The sequence below is a fragment of the Epithele typhae genome (genome assembly GCF_022376455.1).
Source record: "Epithele typhae strain CBS 203.58 chromosome Unknown BXZ73scaffold_167, whole genome shotgun sequence".
NCBI classification, from domain to species: Eukaryota; Fungi; Basidiomycota; class Agaricomycetes; order Polyporales; family Epitheliaceae; genus Epithele; species Epithele typhae.
In genome coordinates, this window is record NW_025954358.1 from 1 (window position 1) to 24,127 (window position 24,127).

At 57.0% G+C, this 24,127-nt stretch overlaps 7 protein-coding genes across 7 annotated transcripts; 2 read left to right on the forward strand and 5 right to left on the reverse strand.

Annotated features, from left to right (window-relative positions):
• Positions 1–76: 76 nt before the first annotated feature.
• BXZ73DRAFT_30792 (uncharacterized protein) lies at positions 77–369 on the reverse strand (the record flags this gene model as incomplete). Its single annotated transcript, XM_048017796.1, has 2 exons — positions 77–216; positions 273–369. Coding segments are annotated over 2 exons (237 nt in total), but the record flags the coding sequence as incomplete, so codon positions are not given.
• Positions 370–1,714: 1,345 nt separating this feature from the next.
• Positions 1,715–2,012, reverse strand: BXZ73DRAFT_57762 (Nop10p-domain-containing protein; the record flags this gene model as incomplete). Its single annotated transcript, XM_048021611.1, has 3 exons — positions 1,715–1,812; positions 1,863–1,905; positions 1,959–2,012. 3 exons carry the CDS (start codon positions 2,010–2,012, stop codon positions 1,715–1,717), a joined length of 195 nt encoding a protein of 64 aa, XP_047871084.1.
• A 1,684-nt stretch (positions 2,013–3,696) lies between these two features.
• BXZ73DRAFT_57767 (uncharacterized protein) lies at positions 3,697–3,939 on the forward strand (the record flags this gene model as incomplete). Its single annotated transcript, XM_048021612.1, has 1 exon — positions 3,697–3,939. One exon carries the CDS (start codon positions 3,697–3,699, stop codon positions 3,937–3,939), a length of 243 nt encoding a protein of 80 aa, XP_047871085.1.
• A 430-nt stretch (positions 3,940–4,369) lies between these two features.
• BXZ73DRAFT_108512 (glycoside hydrolase) lies at positions 4,370–7,814 on the reverse strand (the record flags this gene model as incomplete). Its single annotated transcript, XM_048017166.1, has 12 exons — positions 4,370–4,464; positions 4,519–4,732; positions 4,786–5,512; positions 5,572–5,647; positions 5,702–5,804; positions 5,858–5,914; positions 5,967–6,263; positions 6,318–7,016; positions 7,062–7,124; positions 7,176–7,364; positions 7,423–7,553; positions 7,610–7,814. The coding sequence occupies 12 exons, from the start codon at positions 7,812–7,814 to the stop codon at positions 4,370–4,372; spliced, it is 2,856 nt and encodes a 951-aa protein (XP_047871086.1).
• Positions 7,815–9,068: 1,254 nt separating this feature from the next.
• Positions 9,069–9,569, reverse strand: BXZ73DRAFT_108513 (thioredoxin; the record flags this gene model as incomplete). Its single annotated transcript, XM_048017167.1, has 4 exons — positions 9,069–9,098; positions 9,155–9,229; positions 9,297–9,467; positions 9,528–9,569. 4 exons carry the CDS (start codon positions 9,567–9,569, stop codon positions 9,069–9,071), a joined length of 318 nt encoding a protein of 105 aa, XP_047871087.1.
• Positions 9,570–20,895: 11,326 nt separating this feature from the next.
• On the forward strand, positions 20,896–21,799 carry BXZ73DRAFT_57746 (uncharacterized protein; the record flags this gene model as incomplete). Its single annotated transcript, XM_048021608.1, has 5 exons — positions 20,896–21,115; positions 21,181–21,238; positions 21,367–21,468; positions 21,542–21,611; positions 21,686–21,799. The coding sequence occupies 5 exons, from the start codon at positions 20,896–20,898 to the stop codon at positions 21,797–21,799; spliced, it is 564 nt and encodes a 187-aa protein (XP_047871088.1).
• Positions 21,800–22,273: 474 nt separating this feature from the next.
• On the reverse strand, positions 22,274–23,971 carry BXZ73DRAFT_83198 (uncharacterized protein; the record flags this gene model as incomplete). The annotated part of the gene is made up of 1 exon (XM_048023878.1): positions 22,274–23,971. One exon carries the CDS (start codon positions 23,969–23,971, stop codon positions 22,274–22,276), a length of 1,698 nt encoding a protein of 565 aa, XP_047871089.1.
• Positions 23,972–24,127: the final 156 nt, after the last annotated feature.

The following is a 24,127-nucleotide window of genomic DNA, read 5'->3' on the forward strand; positions in this document are numbered from 1 at the left end:
CGGGGTGGTTGAATTTGCTAAAGTCGTAGTCGTAACCGTGGATGATGACCGAGGCGGTGTCGATTTGGCCAGACTGGAAGCGATTGGGCTGCGTCCCGCAAACGACCTCGGTGAAGCCGAACGTGATGAAGCCGACGATGGCCATAAGACTGATGATAATGAGGAGGAGTCCGATCTTCTCGCGCCATGCCCGCTGCTGCTCGGGGGTGCGGATGCCTGCGCAGCACCGAAATGAGCGGGCGCAGCGCCCGGAGACACACGGAGACACTCACCACATGCGCTGAGGAAGAACGACGGCACCCAACACGTCGCGATATAACAATAGATGTACCACGCATCCTTCGGCCCTGGCCCAATGTTGCCCAAACAGCCATCTCGAGACTTGGGTCCCTCGGGAGGAACGGCGGCAGACGACGTTTGCGGCGGAGCGTCCCACGCTTGAAGAGCGCAAGACCCGACTCATGCACATCTTCCTCGCGACCCAGGAGCGACTTTCCTCGTCGGAGCTGGCCCCGGGTGGGCGCATTTCCCGTCGCTATGTGACGAGAGGAGACATCGGTGGGACATTCGACGCGTAGAGGGAGAAGAAAACGCACTGGAAGGGAGGGCGTCGCCCATCTCGGCCGCCCGCTGACGGTAGTGCCATTGGCGATGGTTGGGGTCGACCTTCTCCCTGTCGGGACGAACGAGGCTCTTCTTCCTGCCCACACGGCCGTCGGAGAAGCCGCCCTCGACGTCCATCGGCGGCGGAGATGTCGCGCTCTGGTAGGCGGAGTACTGGCGATGTCGAGTCTGGTCCAACGGCTCCCGCCTTTCGCCGGTCTCAATATTCTGGAAGGAGATACCCCGCCCCGGCTGCTGAGGGTATTGTTGCTGGGAGTAGTACTGCTGCTGCTGCTGCTGGTGCTGCTGCTGGTGCTGTTGGTACTGGGGGTATTGGGGCTGGCTGTGGCCAGAGCGGTAGGTCGTGGCTGGCTGATCGGGGTAGGCCGTTGGGTAAGCGGGGTAGGATGGAGGGGACGGAGCAGGCTGCGCCGGCTGGCCCCCAGGCGGGCGCGCGGCGCGCGGGGGTCGCTGCCCTCGGTGATCCATAGCGGTGGCGGTCTGGAGAGAGTGGCGCGTACTAGCCCGGAGCCCACACACGACAGGGCGTGCAGGCGAAACGGATTTGACGTCGTCAAGCCAGCGCGCCAGCCGTGGGAGCAGTTCGATAACTGTTTCTCCCCTTATTCAACCCGAAATGCCTCCATAATCTAGCTACCTTCGAACTCCGGTTCCCATCGTCCGAGCTGGACATGTCTGCACTCCATGAGCTCGCAATGCTCACAGGCATCTCATCTCCGTAGATGTGAAGTCCACCTGTCCCGGCGTGCTGCTGGCCGCCTCCGCGCCCAAGCACGACAAGAATAACCCTTTCCTCTGCGGTCAGCACGGGCCGCCGGACTTGGGAAATTTCCGTCGTCGGCCGAGGTGCCAGCACATATGCGTGTTCCAAATACATCATCATTCATACACACCCCCATACATCGGGCACAGACACAGAATGTGATGGGCAGGCGAGCGGCTGTGGGGAAGACGTACACGGGTGCGGGTGCCTATCGTTGCTCCCATCTCCGTTCCCACCAAGCCCTCATGGCGGGAGCGTGTCGCCGGTGACTCCAATGGCTGCGAGTGCGCAAGCCGGGGTGCGGATGGCGCTGTTCAGTTTGCTCGTTCAGAGAGGCTTGCTGGGGAGCTGCGTCGGAAGGATGCCATAGCGCTTCTTGATTGTCACTCGATGGCGTGAAAACTTGTCATCGGGAGAGAACCGCGCTGGTATAATGTGAGGCGACGGACGATAGACATGATGAGAAGAGGCAGACCTGGGTGGGCAGACTTGGTAATCTTTCCAGAGTCTGTGATTTTCTGCAAGATACTTCAGTGGCCCGAGTGAGCGTAAACGGTGGAAGCATGCACACCTTCAGCGTGTAAATCCTGTTTCCATTATCATCCAAAGTGTACATGAGATGCATGGCGGAGGTGCGGGGGAGAGGTCGCTTGAGCGCAGACACCGCCCAGGACGAAAAATAAAGGTGTCAACGCGCGCGGCCCGGGCGTGTTACATATTTGCGGTTAGATACAACAAGCATTCATTATCCCATCCATAATCTCGTTTACGTCATAGCGCTTGTTGCGGCCTCACCCGCCGCGTGTGCTTTTCTTGGAGTGTCATTGCATGGTGGGCCGGCCAATGGAAGAGAGAAGTATGAGTAAGTGCCGCCTTTCCGGTCGGCGGACGGCATGCGTATGTATAACATGGCGGCGATAGCAAGAGATAGGTATCAGACCATATCTAGACAGATGACGTCAGTAGTGTAGTAGGTGGCGACGGGGCCTTGGGGGCACGCTGCAGTGTGCACAGAAGCAAGAGTATTACAAGAAGGGGTTGTTTCAGCCGCGGCTTGTTCTTGCGGTCTTGCGAAGCATTTCGCACGCACAACCTGAAAACGGAGCATTCTCATCAAATGCTCTCGATGATCGTGATGTGCTAACTTGAAGGCCCCAGACCGCGCAAGTCGAATAGAAAAGGGGCCAACAGTTACACACCTCCGTTCGCGAAACGTCGTGGGTGAGCATTTTCCCATTCTCTTTAAGGAGCACATGCTTGGTCGAGATCGTTGTATTAGGGTGCTACGCATGCAGCCTCAGTGATTCCATATATTCTCAATCGTCTCGTCCGTCGCCAGTCGGCTTCAAGAACGGGCGTAGCGTTGACATCGAAGCCGGGGAGCGTGCTTGGGCACAATCAGTAGAGAGGAGTCGAGGACGTTACTGTGGAGGCTCGGGCTTTCAAGAGAGCAGTTCGGGAGATGCGGCTCTTGGATCTCTGGGGGTAGGTCGGGTCTGAGACCGTCTGTTGGAGGCTGGTTACATAAGAACTCGGATGACCTCAGGCTTGCGCACGTCCACGTCGGAGTGCGTGGTCGGCGTGCGCGCACTTGAAGGCGATCCCGTCGTGGCTTCTCGCCAGATCTCTCGAAGTCTGCACGCTTGCCCCCGCTTGCTGAGACACGGCTCAAGCCTGCCCCAGATCCAGCTGACGTAGTAGATCTCAGCTATGTAATAAATCTCTTTCTCAGCATCGAGCTCAACTTCATGCGACTTCGACGACCGCGCCGCCTCCGCCAGCCTTGTCGCCTGAGTCCCTGCCTGACCCATGTCATCCGCATCTACATCAAGCCTGCCCGCAGCACGCCGGCCAAGAACGACTGGTCATCAGACGAGAAACTGTGGGCCGGGCTCGCAGAGCAGCAATCTGCACTGCGGATTTAGCTACGAATCTGACCGGAAGGATGCTCAAAGTTCCCGGTGCGCAGCATGGAGAAGTCAACGTATTACAGGGAGGGCGCCCCAGCGGACGCGCGCAACTCTCACGGCGCTGACCACGACAGTCACTGCGGCCACCAGTACTAGCACAACGGCAGCGGCGTGAACGAGGCGAGCATTCATGATCCCATGGGGCGTTTGGGTGTGTAAACTTAGGTCCCAGGGTGCCAATCACGCTCCGGCGTGTCCCGAGAGCGGCGCACAAGGTATGGTTCATGTCTGTCAGTACAGAGAAATATTGCTTTCACCCACCGGCAAAGAACATAAAAGGACCCCGTCGACCCCGATCCCACAACCATCCCGCAGTTCATTCACTCAACCCTCTTCATCATGAAGCTCCTCGCCCTCATCGTCCTCGCCGTCGCCGCCGCCATCCCCACGCAGGCCTGCAAGTGCATCGACAGCAACGGGTCCCAGAACGTCGGCAACACCAAGACGTGCTGTGCGTCCCTCAACGGGGCGTTCCTCAACGGGAACGACTGCAACGCCAGCTCCATCTCGGAGCACCTCAGCAACTTCAGGTCCTGCTGCGAGAGCCACGGCAGCCAGACCTCGGACTGCGACTTCCCTTGAGTCAAGCTGGCAACGTACAAGGTGCGTTTGCGGGAGATTCGTGTCGAACCGTCCGCTAATGGTTGAGCTAACAGTCAAGTGCCATCGGCCCGTCGGAGGGGGCTCTCGATCATCGGGAGCACCCGCCGCTTCGTTCTAGAAATAAGGAGGGGCTTTGGAGCGGTCAGGAGACGTGGCCGAGAAGTTGAATATGCTTTGTACTATGATCGAAACCCCATATCGTTGCCCCGACGGCACTTTGAGCTCGAGTCTACGACGGAGCCATCCGGCAGCGGCCCAGTGTGCCAGCAACCAAAATGGTGTGTCAAATGTCGTGGTGGACGCACGCAGCTTTTGCCGTGCACAAAGCAGAAGTATCACCATTACTGCCGTCGAAATGAAAGGCTTCGACTGGGTACAAAGTAGATCAGGTGCGAGACGGGATCCAGGTCTACAAATGGGTGTTGTTCCACAGCGAGCGCACGACAAACGTCGCGGGGTCAGGGTCGGAGATCTTGGATAGCGTCGGGTTAAGGACGAATTGCACTGCGAAATACACCATCAGTCAAACGTTCGGCGAAGGGCACGCGGCGAAATCACCTGTGCGGTCGATGCCCGGGATTAGGTAGAACCCATTGAGCAGGTTCCCCGTCCTCATCTCCCGGAAGTATCCAACCGTGCCCGCCGGATGGTCCAGCCACGTGAAGGCCGCAACGCCTCCTTTCGCAGAGAGGGTGAAAGTGAGACTGTCGCTCGTGATGACCTCGATCTCGGGGTCGATCAGGGGAGCAAGCGCGAGCGAAGCTGGGGTGAACTGCGTGCACATGAGCACTCAGCTCGACATCTAGAACCAGGTGCAGCACTCACCACCTGCTCCTGCGTCACCGTCTTGCCATCGACCTCTGCAGAGACGTTCACCAGCATGAACACCTCCGACGCGTTCTTGCCCGACGGCAGCAAGTTCTTCAGCCCCGTCGCCTCAAACACCGTCGTCCCGTTCACCGGCGCGATCTCGAACGGCACCGTGGATGAGTTCAGCTCCCCACCCGCCCAGTCGTACCACGTCATCTGCGCCTCACCCGACACCGCGTCCCACCGATCGGACACGACCATGACCTCCAGCGTCTCGTTCCCAGCGTACCAGAACGGATGAGGGGCGACAGGCGCGAAGATGCCCGCCATCCCGTACTGCAGTACCTTCCAGCGCCCGGAGTACTCGATCGACGACCAGCTCACGCCCTGCCAGATGTCGTTCAGCTGCCAGACGAGCGCGCCGAGGTTGTTCTCGCCGAGGCCGGCGCCGCGGCGGTACCACGCGATCTCGGAGACCATGTTGAGGGATTGGAAGATCTGGGTGCTCCAGCACCACTGGGCGAAGGTCTGGTTCGAGTCGGTGGTGCCTGGGGTGGGTAGCCAGAGCTCCACGCCCTGTGTCATCTGGGCTTGGCCCTGGTTCGCTTTGGGGTTTGGGAACGCGAAGCCGCCCGCAGGAGGGTGGTGGTCGCGCGAGGCGACGACGGTGGAGTTGAAGCTGAAGTCTTCGGGGCTCTCCAGGACGTCCTCCCAGCTGTAGAACGAGGGAAGGGAGTGAAAGCTAAGATGCTCATATGTGAGCGTTGATGAACAGGACAATCATGACAGCAGGGAGCTTACCCGAACTCGTTGACGAAGCGGGAGACGGGGTACGTGCTGTAGTTGAAGGCTTGCGAAGCATCGTAGTTGTAGCGTTCTGGAGGACGCGATCAGTGCATACAATGGAGCATCCAGTCTAGTGGTAACCTACCCGAGTTTCCGTAGATGAAACCGGGTGTCTTGTTGCTGTACCGGATCTCATAAGGATCGAGACTCAGCACCCCGCTGGTAGTAGAACAGTCTGTGTATGCCACCTTCACCAAATTCTCAGTATCTTCATATATCGCCATAAACGCTGATCACTCACGGAATCCTCTTCGTTCAGCACAACGTCATGCAAGAAGTCTCCAAACAGAGTTTGATACTGCAACAAAGGCGTAAGCCCTCACGCCGGGAACCCACGGAGATGTCCATACTTCGTTGAGATAATGTGTGCCATTATCCAAAGACGAGTTCACCAGCAGCACGATACCCTCGATCTCGTTTCCGCCCGCCCACTGCGTGTTGCTCGGGTGCTTCTTCACCCGTCTCACGTTCTGTCGTACCTCCGTATCGATGCTCGCGAGCAGGAAGTCATTGATCGGGTACAGCGTGTCAGAGAAGATGAGCTCCGACCACGCGAGGATCCCAAGTTCATCGCACGCCGAGTAGAAGTCGTACCCGCCCGTGAGTTCGTCCGAAGGCTGGTATATTCCGCCGCCCCATACGCGGAGCTATGGACGGGCGGATGAGCACGCATCCTAAGGCGGGGCACCAATAGAACGCACCATGTTCTGCCCCGAGAGCACAGCGCTCTCGAGCACCCAGCGCACCTGCGCAGATGTCATCCGCGCATAGAACGGGTCGAACGGGATGATGTTCGTTCCGACCGTGTAGAACGCCTTGCCGTTCACGTTGAAGTGCCATTGGTCCCCAGGCGTGATTCCGCGCCCGTCGAGCTCCTCCTGCGAGTACGCATCCTGGATCAGCTCGATCGTCCGGAACCCACTGCGAACCGTGAAGCTCGCAGACGCGCTGTGCGCGAGGGACAACGTAACAGTAAAGTTGTAGAGCTTGGGGGTGCCGAGGGTGTGCGGGAACCAGAGCGCAGGGGCGTCGGCTGGGACGATGAAGCTCGCGTGGACGAACGTCGGCGCGCTGGTGTCGGCGGGGATGGAGGACACCGACAGAGCTCCAGATGTAATTTTGAGCTCGGGGATGTCGATCGTAACGGTCGGAGCATGCGAGCGGACGACAGAACGGACGGCGAGGGTGACGTTGACGAGCCAATCGGCGGTCTGGTCCGCCTGGGTGATGGTGCTCTGGCCTTTTCTCGAGATCTCGAGCGCTGTATCCTCGAAGAAAATGGGCCCGCTGGCGGACGCGAGGAGGGGATGGGAGGCGGGTGTGATGTGATCGCTGGATTTGGAGTTGAGAGTGACGATGTAGGCGGGTTTGAAAATGCCGACAGGTAAGAACGCCGGGCCCTGGGATTTGTTAGACAACAGGAGACATAGTCAGAGGCCACGCACCCAATCCCATCCGAAATCGGATTGAGTCTTACGGACGACATGGCGAACATTGGGGAATTCGAACTATGACAGGCAATGAGAAGGACACTTCTGAGAGAGACAGAACACACGCACATCGAATCCGAAGTCGACCCACTCGACATCAGGGCGAGAGGTGACATTAAGACCGTATGTCCAGGCGGACTCGAACGCGACGGTCAGGTTGGTGTCGCCGCCCACAGGGGCCGTTACAAGGTCCGTGACGTCATAGACATACTGCTGGAACTCGTTGTTGACCCATGCGACCTCGTGGCCAGCCACCGTCTGATGGAGACATCAGAACACAGGCCTGGTAGAGGAAAATTGTGGACAATGCACTCACTATGTTCGCGATGGTGTCCAGACCGTAGAAGACGAGAAGCGCTTTCGTGCCGTGGGACAGGTTTCTCACGAGTGGTCTCAGATCCGCTGTGTACGTCCAGTCGTCAAAGGCAACCCAGCGTTGGGTGAAGTCTGCGAGCGGGCTCGGGCTCAGATGAGCAGCCTCCAAAGGATGTTGCCCATCAGACCGTTGATTCCGAGCAGAGGCTCGGTGATGATTCCGGCCTCGACCAAGTCCAGGTGTGCTTGCGAGGGCACCTTCGCTGGGACGACAATGGAGCCATTCTTGTTGCGGAGTCCCCAATCGAGAGTCGAAAGGCTGAGAACGTCGGCATTGACAATGGCGGGTAGCAAACCCGCCAGAGCCAGCCACGTGTGTCGAGGAAACCGCATTGAAGCTGCGAGTGCGTGGCCGGCGTCGCACGGAGTCGACCGTTATATAGCCGTTTCGCTTAGAGAGGGCGGAGAAGTCGAAGGCTAACGGCAGAGTTGGGCTCGTGATCGCTTGGAGCCCGCGCCGGCGGCCTCAGCCTTCTGCGCAGATGTCAAGTGTATGGCGCTGCAGTTCCTTTGATGGTGTACGCGAGGACTCATAGCTTCATGGCGGCGCTAGAACGGGTGTGTGACAGCAGGTTCGCGGATTCGTGAGGTCGCCGTGCTTCTAAGGACGCATTGAGGCCTGGGGAGGGGATTACTCACGCATCAGATGACCTCGTCAGAGAACTCGTGCTCCTAGTACATCTACTTGCCTCATTCTTGCCGTTTGTCACCTGACTGCACTTCGGCCGACGAAACTTGGAACAACAGTGAATGACCAGACACCGGTAAGATCTGCTTGCCCAAACCCCGCCGTCTCCATAGTCGTAAATTGGGGGCAAGACCAGACTGCAACCTGTAGCCACTTCGGGTATGCTCGTGAGTATCTCACCATCACCGCAAACACCAACGCTCCGTAAAACTGCGCACGTACCGAAACGGATTGTTCGCAGTTGAAATGACAGGACATGGGACCCCCGCTCCCGAGACCACATTCATTTTGGGGTGTCGACTCTTGTGAGTTGTCTGAGCACCGGCGGGCTTGTAGCTTGAATGTCCATGCCGCGTCGAGCAGTCGTGAAATTCTATCCTCGTACTACAGTGAACGTTTATATCAATCTCCGGCAATACGCCGAGGGTCGATCTCCAGGATTTGAATGGGGTACTCACAGATTCACATTCAGCGGGAGTGAAGTGCAGAAAACTCTCGCAGAGTAGGTATCGAGAACTTGGATGGTTGTATGTGCATGGAAAGAGGTCGGTAGGAGGAAGCAAAGACCCAGTATATAATCATCAAAGCAAAGACACGCCATCGCTTGGCGTACCGTCTCGGGCCGTCCGTGCCGATGGTCACTGACATGTTTCTCTTCCTCGCACGTACAGATCCTAGCCCAGATTGTGTGCGAAAAGTATCACAACTTGCAACTGAACTTGCGCACTCACGTCCCACGACCGATGATTCATGCGAATGAGGTAGACCACGACTCTGGCTCCCCTCCAACTGTGATCATATGTTACAACGCTGGCTGATTTCCGGCGACATTCGGTATTGGTGGCAAAGTACAAGATCCATAATGATACTTCTCCGAAATCCCAGCTCTATGCACCGCTTCATGCCGTAGCGTGACTCTCGACCATAGCCTGCACGAGAATGCCCATCAGTACGCTCTCCACTCTCACGCCTAGATTGCACGCACCTGGAGGCCAGCGGGGTTTGCGCCGACAACCTCCTTGATCTTCTGGCCGCTCTTGAAGGCGATGAAGGTGGGCATCTGATCATCGGCGACGCGCGTCATGAGGGACACCGAATACGCAGCACAGGGAAGAGAAACCACGTACCGCACGGACGCCGACCTCCTCCGCGATATCCGCCGCCTCGTCGATGTCGACCTTGTAGAACTTGGCGCCCCCATACTGGCCTGCGAGCTTCTCGAAGATGGGCGAGATGATCTTGCACGGGCCGCACCAGGTCGCCCAGAAGTCGAAAATAGCAACGGTGTCGCCGTTGATCTGTGTGTGACCTGATCAGCCTCGAGTGCGTAGCCGAGATCAGCTGTAGAAGCCACTTACGATGTCCTTGAACTCTTGAAGGTCCTTTACGGCTTGAACCATGGCGATAGTCGGATGTGGGAGGGGGATAGGAAGGTGTAGGTGGTGTGTGTATGGAGGGGATGGTACGGAATGCAGGCGGTGACCGTCCAACTTTATAGGACAAGAAGAAGAGGAGATCGCGTTAGTCTCCCTAATCGGCCACGTGACCGTCCTTACCAATGGGAGTGGGCGCCTGCGTAATGCTCGTCTTTTCGTTCGTGCACTTCGCACTGCTCTGCCCCGGCCGGTTGACAGCCAATTTGCACTTGCCTCGTTCTCGGCATTCGCTCACTGTACCTTCTGGCCTATCCTTAGTCAGCGATGACTTCCTCTTCGCAGCCCCAGGGTGCAGGCTGTTCTTCGGCGTCGCACGTTGACCGGAACATATGGAGCTTCAAAAGCAATGCTTACAGATATTATGCTCGGCTTATCTAGCCCGAAGGCACCCCCTTCGGGCTTCAAAGATTCAAGTTGGAAACTACTAATAAATGTGCAATAGATTCGTTTTACGCAACGGGGAATTCATGGCACAACCCACAATACTAGTGATGACTTCGTCTGCATTCTAAGTTAGTGTGGAGTTGGTTGGCCATTGCTACCTATCATCGATGCCATTCCCCAAGCTAATCAACTGCGTCGCCGCAAGTGCTGCGAGTTCTTCGACTTACAGTTTCTCTGACACAAGCGCAGTCAAGGGCGTACTGAGTTGCGCAGCTACCAAAGAAGTGCGCGCCCAACCTCCAACTCGCAATATCGCGGTCCGAGGAGGGCTACAGGCTACAGCCCCCTGGCCCCCCTTTAGAGAGAAACCAATCGAAACGACCTCTGACCGTGGTGAGCCTGCTCGTTAGTTAGCGTGGCCGTAGACAAGATCGCCTATGTGGCAGTACAGCCGGCGCGGGCTCCATGCCCGCGTCGCTGCGGCGGGGGCGCTCGTTTGCGGGCCTCGCCGTCATATGCGTCCCCTTAAACCGCCTGGCACACGCCTGAACTGACCCCCTCTTCTCTCCGCTACTGCATCTTGCCCCATGACTACCACCTGTCTTTGATTTCACCCTTCGCGATGCTCTTCCGCTCCGCTCTTCTTGCTGTTGTCTTGTTCTCGCTCACGACAGCTCATGCTTTGCCAACGCTGAGTCGAGGTGAGCCGCATTGACACCCTTTCCTAGAGCACAGCGCTGAGGGATTACACAGTGTCCATCCCACTTGCAGGTAACCCGCGCGCAGGTACGCTCACTGGCGGATGGAGGGCTGATCGTCTATTTTGGCTCACCAACCCCGTCCAAAAATAGACCACGCGAGTGTTGGCACGGGCCCTGGATCTGATGCGCTCTCCGCGGGTGCGTCCAAAGGACTGTCACCGGTGGGTGCAGAGGCTGACCGCGAACCACCCCACAGCATTCGCGCAGATACCCGTGCTCAACGTCAACGGCGGCGAGCGCGCAGGCGCTGGTCAGGACATTTCGCGCGAACGAACTCCGGATCTGCCAGACAGACTCGGTCATGGCGCGGAAGGCCACTCTTCGAGTTGGCCGACGACGTTTTACGGCGCATCCATGATCCAGCCGGGATCGGAGCGGAGGCGTCCTCGACAGCGTCCAGGCAGACGGCACGTTTATAGCGTTTTATCGTGGAAATGCACAGCTGACACAGTAATCGAACTCACAGATTCCAAGGATTTGACATGTCCATTCCTCCTTCTGTGCTTATTGGTGCCGTCGCATTCTTCGCCATCGGAGCGGTACTTGGGGTTTTGATTTTTTGATGGGGATTTCGAGGAAGATGTTGGTTGCGTGCGCTCACTGCAGTCTTTCTTTAATATTATGTGGCTCCTTTTTGGAATCTCCCCTCAATTTAGTATTTACTGCATACTCTGGGCGATGTCAACAAGGGAGAGTCTAGCAACGGCCTAGACACATGGTCTCACCTGCTCAGATGGAGCAGGAGCGGCAGAAATCCCAGCAATCTGCGGTTGTGCATCCCGCAAACTTCCCGCGGCCATCGAAACGCTCCAAGTGCACAAGTCCCGGCCTGTTGGAAGAGCGGCCAGCCACATGTAATAGTTTCGGCAATGTCCGCCGTGTGATAGGCGTCGGGATATGCCTCATTCGGTAAATGCGGCGGGAAAGCTCTTGCGCATGTGCACGACGATCTTCTGAGAGTCAAGCGAATAAATAGCACGTAACACAGGTATCTACTTACCAGTCTCACGAGTAAAGCAATCGTGCATTCAGCAAATGTTTTCACTAGAGTCTCGTGAGCAATACTACTTTCAATCAAGTTTGTGATACTCTATTCTCGAAGCTCTTCTTCCACTCGTGAAGTATTTAAATGTCCATCAAGCGACCGAGAGTATCCTGTGACACAAGGCCAAAGACGTACTCAAGTGCTCATCAGCCTGCCTTGCCCTACCCAGCTGGTAGAAGAGTGCGGATTCGCGGGAGCACATGTGTTACGGAAATTTGCCTTTTCCAGTAATCACGCAAGTCACGGTGTTAGTAAGCAGCGCGCGGCTCCGACGCCCAGCCACGAGGCTACCGCGCGCCGTACAAGAGCTCACTTGAGCGCCTCATGTACAACCGGGCCGTGGAGAGTGACCGCGCGCTCCTGCACGTTGCCTCTTGTGCCTGGAGCGTACCAGCGCCCTGACTACGTAGTTACTTCTTCCAGTATCGTACGCAGACGCCTCGCGCCTTTCGTGCGATTGCTCTTTGTATTTCCGTTGACTCTACACGACATGTGAGTGCAAGCAGGCGAGCTAACGCTGCAGCACGCGAATGCACGCGCGACTCACATTGACTCATGTACATCGTAGCTAGCGAATATAAAAGGGCCCGCTTCTGGAGGAGCAATCTCCAGAAGCTGTTTGGGCTTTCGTACCTCCAATCTCCCTCGCGAGTCTCGGCTGGTGCGCTATCTAATCTCGTAGATAGCCGCGCGCGCTAAGGCGTCTCATAAACAGCTTCTACCAAACCCCACACCTACTCAAAACCCCACTCGCCGCGGAATCAAGCGCGCGAATACACGAGTACGGTTCTACCACACCCCCTACACCCTCACCGCTAACGCGACCTGCCTCCAGTGTCCGCGCGAAGCACTCCCTCTATCCTCCCACTCACCGACATCTTCGCCGACGAGTCGACTGCGACTCCACCGCGAGACCGCATCCGTCCCAACTTCCTCGACGACTATCCGCCACCCTACGAACCGGTAGCCAACTACCTCCACCACTTCCTTCACCTCGACCGCACCGCTTTCCCGCGCCCGTGCTACGAAGCGCTCGACCAACACGATCGCACGGTCCGTGGTTACCTCCGCCGCGTCAACACCAACTACGCGGAGTCCTGGGATCTCACCGGTGACTACTCAGACGTGCGCTACGGCCTGCAACGTTTCGAAGCCTACTACAACCTCCGCGAAGGTCTTCCGATCTTCTCTCCGCGCACTACGAATCCCTCATCACCCGCACCTGTGTCCAGACGGACGAACCCATCGCGTACGGAACTCCCGCTGGAATTCTTCGTGATAAGCTTTCTGCTATCGACCTTGACACCACTACAGCCTACCGCGTGAGCGAGCACGATAGCTATTGGTTCGCAGCAGACTGCACTACGGTAGACGCCGCTCCCGGCACCGCCCTGCTTACCAATACATCGAAGGAGGCCCTGGACCCACGTGTTCTACCGCTTCGATTGGCTCCCTAACGGCCGCATTGTATTCACCTTATCCACTGAAGACAACGAGAGGAGACGTACTCGCGTAGCCACCTTTGACAACCTCGATCCCGGCGAGAACGCCTTACGTTTTAATTCTCTCACCCCCAACCTCCAATTCGGCCTCATCCTATACGTCCTACCCATTGGAGAGTACCTAGAGTACCTACGCACTCGCCACAGCCTCCACATCCTCCCACGCCTCGAGCGTCAGCTAGTGTTCCACGCCCTCTACTAGGTTCAGACAGTCGTGTAGACAGAACCTCGCCTAAACAATTCCCACGCGAAAAGCGCTCAGCCGTCTCTTCGCCGACTTGCCCGAATCACTCGACTCCTAGGCTCCGCAACAGTTCCTCAACGTGTCGCGACCACTCCGGTGCGAAGGGCGCTTTCACGCGCACAACGTCGAAGACGACTACGACGCGTACAGACCAGAGGGTACCAGGCAACTCCAACGTTGCGAACATAATCCCTGTCCCCGCGCTACGACGATACCACCAGCGATATCCGCCGTTTCATCTCAGCGCGCTGGGCAGAGATCATCCCACCACAAGAGGAAGAAGTCGAAGAAAACTTCGAAGACCCCGACGAGACCGTTGTTGATCCCACCACAACACCTCCTTCCGAAACGCCCGACATTAGCGACACCACATCCGAACCTGATCAAGGCCCAGACGGAACTCCGCCACCAACTGTACCACCAACAACGACAACGATGGCGTCACAAATTGACCCCGCACAGTTCCAAGTCGTTGTCGACATCCTCCGACACCTCTCCGATCACGCCACTACCGCTGTACCTGTCCAAGTTAATGTTCCCCCAGTGACAGTAAACGCGACCAACACGTCTCCGGCATACTACCGGAAGAAGGAACCGGAACTGTTTGCAGGCGATAGAACCAAATACGTCAACTGGAGGAACGAGATGAAGCTCCTAACCCGAGGAGGTCCCATAGAAGACATTGTCGGATACGTGCTCTCATTCGTGCGCGGAACGAATGCCATAGAACAATGGAAGAACGCGTTCAGAACCACTCACGACGTCAACGGTCGCTGGGACTTCACCGACCATGAAGCTTTCTGGGATGCGATGGACGCAGTGTTTCTAGACAAGAATGCTAAGCGACGAGCGTTCCACGACCTCACGCTGTACCGACAGGGGACGACCAACGCAGTGGACTTCTTCATAGAATTCGAGCGCCTTGTGCTAGCGGCTGGACTATCCCTCACTGACGGAACAATCGTTGAGATGGTATTACAGAAGACACGCAAAGACCTCCTCAAGGACATCTACAGATCACACATTCGCCCCGCGACGTACCAGGAATGGAAGACCCGCATCACAGACCTGGACGAAGCAGACCGCGAGTTCGGACTTATGCAGCGCGACTCGCACGCGACCACCAGTACTGCGCGCGCGACGGTCAACACAAACTCACGCGCGAACCACAACGAAACACCACCAAGGCCCGCACCATCACGCCCGCTGTACGAACCTAGGACGGATCGACGCGAGCCAACCGGGGTTACCTACGGAGGAAAGGGACAACCTATGGACATCGACAGGCTGAACGCGCAAAAGTGCCGCAAGCCCGAGTGCGCCGCGCGCAAGGATCAAGCCGGCACGTGCGGATCACCCTGGCATATTCCGAACCGCCCGACGCAGACGCTGCGCGCGTGGGAATCCGTCGAGCGCTCGGAGTTTGTCGATGCTATACGCGCCTGGGTCTCCGAGGAGCCCGAAGACTTCCTGTCGCAGGGTTTTTCGTTTGGGACGGAGTTGCTGCACGACCCCGTTCCCCCCTCGTAATCAATTCCGTTCTCCCTCAATGTACTATAGCTACTAAGAATCGTTTCGCTTGCCTACCTGTATACGAAGTTCCGGACCTAGCGAACACTGTAGATTCCTCTGTTCCTTATGTACCTACCGAGAGAGCGTCTTCACCAGTGAAGCGCGGCAGACGGGAATCTGTACTTAATTCTCTCTCCAATACTACCAAAAAAAGAACGAAAACTCCGAGTGCAGCGGAACAAAACACACCCAACACTTTCGGCATCAACCGCATCGGACCCAAGCTTTTCAGCGTGGTCAGAGCGCTAGGTTCTAAGCGACAAATGGACATCCCGCTAGAGCTTGAGAATCCAGAAACCACCAAACGAACAAGTGTGCAGGCCCTACTAGACACCGGGTGTACAGGATCATGCATACACCGCGATCTGGTACGACGAGCTGGTTTAACCATGCGTGCCTATGACCGACCCATACCTGTACACAATGCGGACGGCACACCAAACATAGGTGGAAGTATAACCCACTACGTAGAAGTGTTCATCACAATCGGAAATCACCGAGAAATGATGCACTTACTGGTCACCGACCTAGGCAAGGCCGATCTATTCCTCGGACACGAATGGATCCAGCACCACAACCCACAGATCGACTGGCAAAAGAAGTCTGTGGAGTTCAGCCGCTGTCCCCACACTTGCGAACACGTTCTGGATGAAGGTGAACGCGTGTTCATGATGGACGTCCCTGCCTACTTGCATGCAAGAAGAGCTTCAGTAGCTATGGATATCGCCATTGAACAGAGCAAGAAACGCGCCCCCGCAACGTTTGAAGAAGTGGTTCCCGCACATTATCACGACTTCAAGGACGTGTTTGAAGACAGTACATTCAACACACTACCCGAGCGACGCCCATACGATCACGCTATAGAACTCCTGCCTGACGCGAAACCATACTGTGGAAAGGTGTATCCAATGCCCCGACAACACCAACAAGCACTGGATGAGTTCTTGGATGAGAACCTGCGCACTGGACGAATTCGATCCTCTAAGTCACCATGGGGAGCACCTTTCTTCTTCGTAAAAAAGAAGGATGGTAAGCTAAGACCGGTACAAGACTATCGCAAGTTGAACTCCATGACCAAAAAGAACAAGTACCCACTACCTCTCATGTCAGATATCTTTGATCGCCTCAAAGGAGCCAAGTACTACACCAAGCTCGACGTGCGATGGGGATACAATAATATCCGCATGAAAGATGGAGACGAGGAGAAGGCTGCGTTCATCACAAACCGAGGACTGTTTGAACCCACGGTTATGTTCTTCGGACTATCAAACTCTCCCTCAACCTTCCAAATGATGATGAACGACATCTTCCGCAACCTCATCTTGCAAGGCAAGGTCATTGTGTACCTAGACGACATTCTTATACTCTCGCAAGATCTTCACGAACACAGACGCGTTGTACGCGAAGTACTCAAGATCTTGCGAGACAACAAACTCACCTGCAAACCCGAGAAGTGCGAGTTTGAAGTACAAGAAACTGAATATCTAGGACACATCATAGCGCCAGGAATTATCAAGATGGACCCCGCCAAGGTAGCCGGTGTCACCGAGTGGCCAACTCCAACCTGCAAGAAACACGTACAAGGGTTTCTAGGATTCGCGAACTTCTACAGACGATTCATCAAAGACTTCTCGAAAGCAGCCGGACCCTTAAATCGCCTGACAGGCGACGTAGAGTGGCAATGGACACACGAAGAACAGAGCGCGTTTGAAGCTATCAAGAAACTGATTACGAGCGCACCTGTCCTCGCTGTCCCCAACGATTCAGATCCATTCAAGATCGAGTGCGACGCCTCAAACTACGCGCTAGGAGCCGAGTTATCGCAGAAGCAAGACGGGCAGTGGCGAACCATAGCCTTCCTATCGAGATCTCTGACAAGTGCAGAAAAGAACTACCAGATCTACGATCGTGAGATGCTGGCAGTAATACACGCACTTGACGAATGGAGGCACTTCCTACTTGGAGCCGCACATCCCGTAGAAGTTTGGACAGACCACAAGAACCTAGAATACTTCCGAAACCCTCAGCGCTTAAGTCCCCGACAAGTCCGGTGGCTACTTGCAATAGAAGAATACGATCTCGAACTCAGCCACCACCCAGGGAAGACCATGGGGAAGCCAGACGCATTATCACGACGACCCGATCACACTGCCGACAAGGAAGAAGTCGAGAACGAAGTACTGTTGAAACCACATCTATTCCGCAAGACTACAATAGATGGAACTACGAATATCATCACATCCGTGACAGACTTAATGTCTAAAATGGATGAAGATATACGTAACCGTGTGGGCATAAACGAAGACTACGTTCAGACCGAGGACGGCCTGATCTATAGGAGGGGGAAGCTTGTCATTCCTGATGACAAAGCGCTCCGCGGACGCATCATCGGCGCGCATCACGACTCTGTTAGCGCTGGCCATCCGGGCCGGAGCAAGACTCAAGATCTTGTGCAACGTTCATACTGGTGGCCAACGCTACGCAAGGACGTCGCAAAGTACATCATAGGGTGCACCACATGTCAACGAACGAAAATACGCACGCAAGCCAAGTCAGCCCCACTGCATCCGCACGAGATTCCTAGTCGAAACTGGGAATACATCTCTGTAGATCTGATCACGCACCTACCAAGATGCCTCGGCTTTGACTCCATATTCGTGTGTGTAGACATGAAGTCCAAGGACGTAATTGCAGTTCCATGCCTCGAAGCACTAGACTCAGAAGGATACGCAAACATCTTACTCAAGCACGTCTGGTCACAACATGGACTCCCACGCAAGATCACATCGGACCGAGGACCACAGTTCGTATCCAACTTCACGAAGAGCTTGTACCAAAAGTTAGGAATACAGGGAAACCCAAGTACGGCGTACCATCCACAAACAGATGGGCAAACTGAACGTATGAACCGGGAAATCAAGAACTACCTCCGCATCTTCATCAATCACCGACAAGACGACTGGGTCGACTGGCTACCGCTCGCGCTCTTTGCATATCGCAATCGACAACATTCTGCCACTAAGTTCTCCCCCTTCTACATGACACACGGCTTCCATCCGTACACTGGGGTAGAGACACACAAGCCGGCAAAGAGCGAATCAGCCGAACAGTTCAAAACACGCATGGATGATATTTCTGAAGCCGCTACAGAAAGCCTGAAGGCAGCACAGAAAATCATGAAGGAGAAATTCGACCGACACCGCAATCCCGCACGAGATTACCAAGAAGGAGATCTCGTGTGGTTGGAAGCGCTAAACATCACCACTGTGCGTCCAAACAAAAAGTTGGAGCACAAGCGCTACGGTCCCTTCAAAATCCTCGCAAAAGTCGGTGCAAGTGCATACAAGCTGAAGCTACCCAAGGCTCTCAGTGGTATCCACCCCGTGTTCAACGAAGATCTGCTTACCCCTGCATTCGCCCCCGAGTTCAACAACCAAGAGCGCTTAGAGACCATGGCGCCTGAAGGTGTCGACAAGCCCGAAGAGCCCGAGACCGTGGTAAACTCCAAGTTCGAGTCCGGTACTGTGCAATACCTCGTCAAGTGGAAAGACAAGCCCATCTCCGAGAACACCTGGGTCCCCCGTGGAAAGTTGTTCGATAAGTACAAGGATCTAATCGACGACTACCACAAGCATAATCCTACCGCCCCCCGACCTTTCCGTCTACTAGGACCACGCGCGCGTCTAGTTCAGATCACGGACCCTTTGGATCACGAATGGGATAAGTGGTCGCGCAAATGGGACAGATGGAAAGGAACGATGACTGTTCCGCTTCGCGTCTGGACTCTGGCCTGAATCGTGAGGACACGATGTTAGAGAGGGGGGTGATGTTACGGAAATTTGCCTTTTCCAGTAATCACGCAAGTCACGGTGTTAGTAAGCAGCGCGCGGCTCCGACGCCCAGCCACGAGGCTACCGCGCGCCGTACAAGAGCTCACTTGAGCGCCTCATGTACAACCGGGCCGTGGAGAGTGACCGCGCGCTCCTGCACGTTGCCTCTTGTGCCTGGAGCGTACCAGCGCCCTGACTACGTAGTTACTTCTTCCAGTATCGTACGCAGACGCCTCGCGCCTTTCGTGCGATTGCTCTTTGTATTTCCGTTGACTCTACACGACATGTGAGTGCAAGCAGGCGAGCTAACGCTGCAGCACGCGAATGCACGCGCGACTCACATTGACTCATGTACATCGTAGCTAGCGAATATAAAAGGGCCCGCTTCTGGAGGAGCAATCTCCAGAAGCTGTTTGGGCTTTCGTACCTCCAATCTCCCTCGCGAGTCTCGGCTGGTGCGCTATCTAATCTCGTAGATAGCCGCGCGCGCTAAGGCGTCTCATGTCCCGGACATTGCCAAACGCGGCGCGCGGACTCGCGAGTGACGCACCGTCAGCGAGAGCGAGACGGTACGTTACCCGTGCCTGCAGCTTGTTGTCGCGCTCGCGCGAGAAGAATTCGGCCTCAGAGGAGGGAGGAGGCGATGGTGAACGCGAAAGTGGGCTTTGTCTGGTCGTCGCGGACCCATCGGCGGAAGAGGTCCCTGGCATGCGGTGGGAGGTCGCCCCTGATGACGATGTCGTCGAAGCTCGAAGCTGGGAAGTCGTGGTCATGGGATGCACGAAGACGGTGGTGGTGCGTGGGTGTGGAATGTGCAGGCCGGAGGCAACGGATGGCGGATCGGGCCATCGGACAAACGTGATTTGGGCAAGAGGGATTGCTGGCCGCCGGGTCGGTAGCCGGCACTGGATGGTGAGTACAATCATGCCGAATGTGAGTGAGCCTCGAGAAAGCTCGCGAGCGTCGTCGTTGCTCTATAAGCCACCGATTGACTGCCCCAAGCATACGACTTTGTCTAGTACTTGTGGAGAAGACATGTCTTCGCCGTTCGAGTGCGACGACCCCACGGGCCGTCCGGACCGTCGGCTGTCGAAACGGCAACGGCCGGCGAGGCCTGGCGACGACGGCCACCTCCGTTCGTTTCCTGCTTTGTGAATCGTCGGCCTTGCTCTCCAGCTCCGCCTTGATTCCCGACCACCCACTCGCCGGTGACGGACATGGTAGTCCTCTCGCTCCGCCTTACGCGACTCATGCGCTCACGGCGTCCAGAAGTACAGAGGTACGTGATCCACTTCCCCATTTGCTGACCCTCCGGCCTCCTGACGTACTCTTCCCGTGTGCGTAGAACCAAGTGGTAGAAATCCCAGTTTCTGTGCTGCATCCTGACATTTGTGCCGCGCGGTTCTAGTCTCTCATTCTCCCCTTCGGTCAGAAGCCATGCCGGCCTCTACCCTCCACCACTCCATCTCAGGAGATATCCGGCGGGTGGACGTCGTGCTCCGACACGCATCCCACGGTACGCGGCACAGTGACACAGTCCGCTGTCGGACAGAGGTCAGGCCCGCGGACGTCGCCGGCGCAGCCCGTGAAAGTCGGGAAAGGCTCAACGTTCAGCGTCATCGGTATGTACGTACCTGGGTCATCGGCTTCCCAGCTTCGTCGTCTTCTCCATCGGCGCCCGCGTGGCCACACTCGCGCCGCGCCGTCCGCGCATCTCGCCTTCCTTGCATACCCGCGCATCCCATCCCCGGGCCCGACGCGATGGGCGGCTTTCAGAAAGGGAGGACTGCACTGATCGCCTACACTGGGCCGCTCGCACCTGTAGGCCAGGCTGGGCCGGGCTCCCACTCGGTTCGCTCAAAAGCCCCCTGGCCCCCATTTTCCTGTCCCACCACTACCCCTCCCCGTGCCCCGCCTTTCGCCCTCTCTCCTGCAAGCACCTACTCTCAGCAATGGAGCAGATCACCGAGTCCTCTTCCGTCATCTTCAAGGGCGATGTCCCGCTCGCCGTCCAGAGGCAGATCGTCCAGTTCTCCAACTTCCACCTCAAGGACGTCAACTTCGCCCACTCGACAGGCCAGCGCCTCGCTCTCACCGAGGCCTCAGTCTACCGACGTCCCGAGGACCGCAAGCTGCAGTCCCGCGTCGTCTATACCATCACTGTTGACCACGGTGCGTTTCCTGCTGTCTATGGGCCGCACTCGGCCGTGACCCATGCTCACTCCGCGTGTACACAGATATGCTTAACCGGCAACAGACCATGCACGGCGGCTGCACGGCGTTCATCGTCGATGTGTCAGTACCCTTTCTCCCGGACCTCTTTTCCCTGCTCCCCGTGTCGCCAACACCAGTCCGCACGCTCCCGACATTAACGCTGACGTCCATCTCCCTCCCTTCGCGCGCGCGGACAAACACACCCGCAGATGCTCGTCGGTCGGGCTCGCGTTCCTCGGCATGGTCCAGGGCAAGCCGGCCGACTTTGTCTCGCAATCGATCGTGACCACGTACCACGCGCCTGCGCCACTGTACGTCCGCAGCTCTCACCTCCGCTTCCATGATCGGCGCACATGCTCACACGGCTGTGTCCGGCTTATACAGCGGCGCGAAGCTCAGCGTGGTAAGCACGACGACGTCGTTCGGCGCGCGTACGGTCGCGTCGCGGGTCGAGGTGCGTCTGTAGAGCTTCTCCGATTTGCCTGTTGTGCGCCTGCTGATGCGGCTACGGCGCGTTGCTGCCCGCAGATATGGGATGTCACGCACGGCCGGTTGTGCATCTCCGGGACACACAACAAGATGACACCGAAGCTACCGACGCCGACGCCAGCCGGCCTAGGGGCAGGGGGAGCGAAGCTGTAGTACGGCACAGCAATCCTTCATCTATGTATTTCTACGTGATCTCGGTATGCATTTGGTTTCTTTTCCTTCACCTTGGGAGCGGTGGAAACTCCGAGATTATCGGACTAGTCGCTGCTCCCGAAACGGTCGGTTTCTAGAGCGGCCCACGATCGGACGCACAACGTACTACGCTAGTTTACTTATGAGCCACTACAAAAATCTTCAACCCTTTTGATACATCTGCATCTTAACCGCGGCTTCGTACAGCTATGGTTCTCGAATTACCTCCACCATACAGCATCAGTCCTGGACGACGTCGAGGCCAAGCATCTTCGCCTGCGGCACCACATCTCCGCCAGCGTGACACGTCGCCCAAGCGTCGTCTCAGCAGAAGGACCAGGATAACACAATCACCTACAGCTCGGCGTACCCCGCCAGCCCCCGGCCGACATCCTCCGCGAACAAGTCCTCGTCGGCCCAGACTGCTCCGTAGGCCTATCGCCAAAAGAACCCTTCTTCGACGGAATCTAACTCTTCCATGGGTGCCGCCGACTCCGCCGTCGTCCCTTCGAACGAACATAATTCCAGCTGGGGCAATTTTTTCACGACCCGTTCCTCTGGACCCTCCTGCCACGCGGGCCAGTGGAAGACGATCCTCTCCACGCCCTTTGCCGAGCGCGCCGCGAGCCCCATCCGCCCCAAAAAGCTTGCATCTTCCGCCCACACCTCCAGCTCGTCTAGCTCCATCCCGGCCCACCCTGGGCGCCCGTTGCCGCCCACGAGCTTCCCCACCTCGACCGCGAACAAGTCCACGATGAGGGGCATCATGTCGCTCCCTTGGACGACGCGCAGCGCGCGCACGCGGTCCGCCTCCATCTGGCGCACCAGATCGAGGAGGAGGGTGTCGTTCGACGTGCACCGGTACGTCACGGAGGTGAGCGTCGCCCACGGCACGAGCGCGGCGAGCGCGGCGCGCACGAGCGGCTCCCTGACGCCCCCCCAGAGCCGCAGCGAGAGCCGGGCGCGCGGGTCCGCGGCGGCTCCGGACAGCACTGCGGTCGTGCGCACGAACTCTCGAGCGGGCCCGGCGCAGCTGGCGCATTCTCCGGCCTGCATGGCTGGGGGTTGCTGCGCACAGGTTTCGAGCGTGAGCGCGGTGCACTCTGCGATTCCGGCGAGCGCGGGGGAGGCGGAGAGCTTGGAGACGGATTCGAGCGCGGTGAGCATGCTGGAGCCGCCGGTGATGTGGATCACGGCGGAGGGTGGAAGGGTGAGGTATCGCAGGAGCGGGACGAGCCCGAAATGGAAGTGCGGACCCTCGACGGCCTGGCCGAGGACGAGCCGCTGGAGGCGCGAAAGCTCGACGAGCGAGGGCGGCACCAGGGCTCCCCCGTCAGATATCGAGATGTTGACGAGTGTGAGATATTGGAGTGCGGGCGCGCAGACGGCGAGGATGTTGAGGAGTGACGTGAGCGAGCGGAGGCGCGAGTTGTCAATGTGGACATGGGTGAGCGCGCCGTACGCGATGGCAGGGAACCAGAGAGCCTCGCGCATGACGAGCACGCGCAGTCGAGGGGGGTCGGAGGGGAAGATCGAAATATAGTCCTGCGAATCGGCGGCGATGCGGTGCGTCGGGAAACGATCCTTGCCTGTCATGGTCAGACACTCGAGGGTTGGGAGACTGAAAGCGAGTTGAGGCTGCCTGTCTGATCCAAGTTTCATGAAGAGATCACGAATCCGGTGCGCGTGCGCAGCGAGGAGTGAGCCATTCTGGCGAATATCAGGAAGGAGAACAGTAAGGGGAGCTGTGTCCTGCGATCGTCGTAAGAACTCGTCTTGGAGGGCTTGGTGAGATTCATCAATGGTGGTCCAAAACTCGGCCATGCTCAATGCGACCATGCGCCATCGGCTGCAAACGGCACCGAGGCGTAGACGGTCGAGCATGCAGGACAAGTGGTTTGGGGGCTCGAAACTTCTGCACTGTAGACCACTGTCCCTCCATTGGACAGCATATTTGAAGATGATCGCAAGGACTTCGGGGGGAATCGCATTGCCGATGGCGCGACGGATATTGATGGTCTGGCGAACGAAAGCGAGGGCCTTGGCAAGACCTCCTTCCATTTCAAGTAGCTGATCAGATGGCATATTAGCGTTTTCAAGGACAATCGAACCGTAGTTCCTCACTTCTTCCATACTAAAAGGTAAGATGTTAGATGTGCTGTCTATAACGAGTTACACGAGTCACGTATTTACCTCATTGCATGACGATTCTGCTGTAGAGAATCGAGGAAACGCTTCCCCATCTCTACTCCTTCAGGGCCATGGGTTGTCTTCGTCATTCTCGTCCAC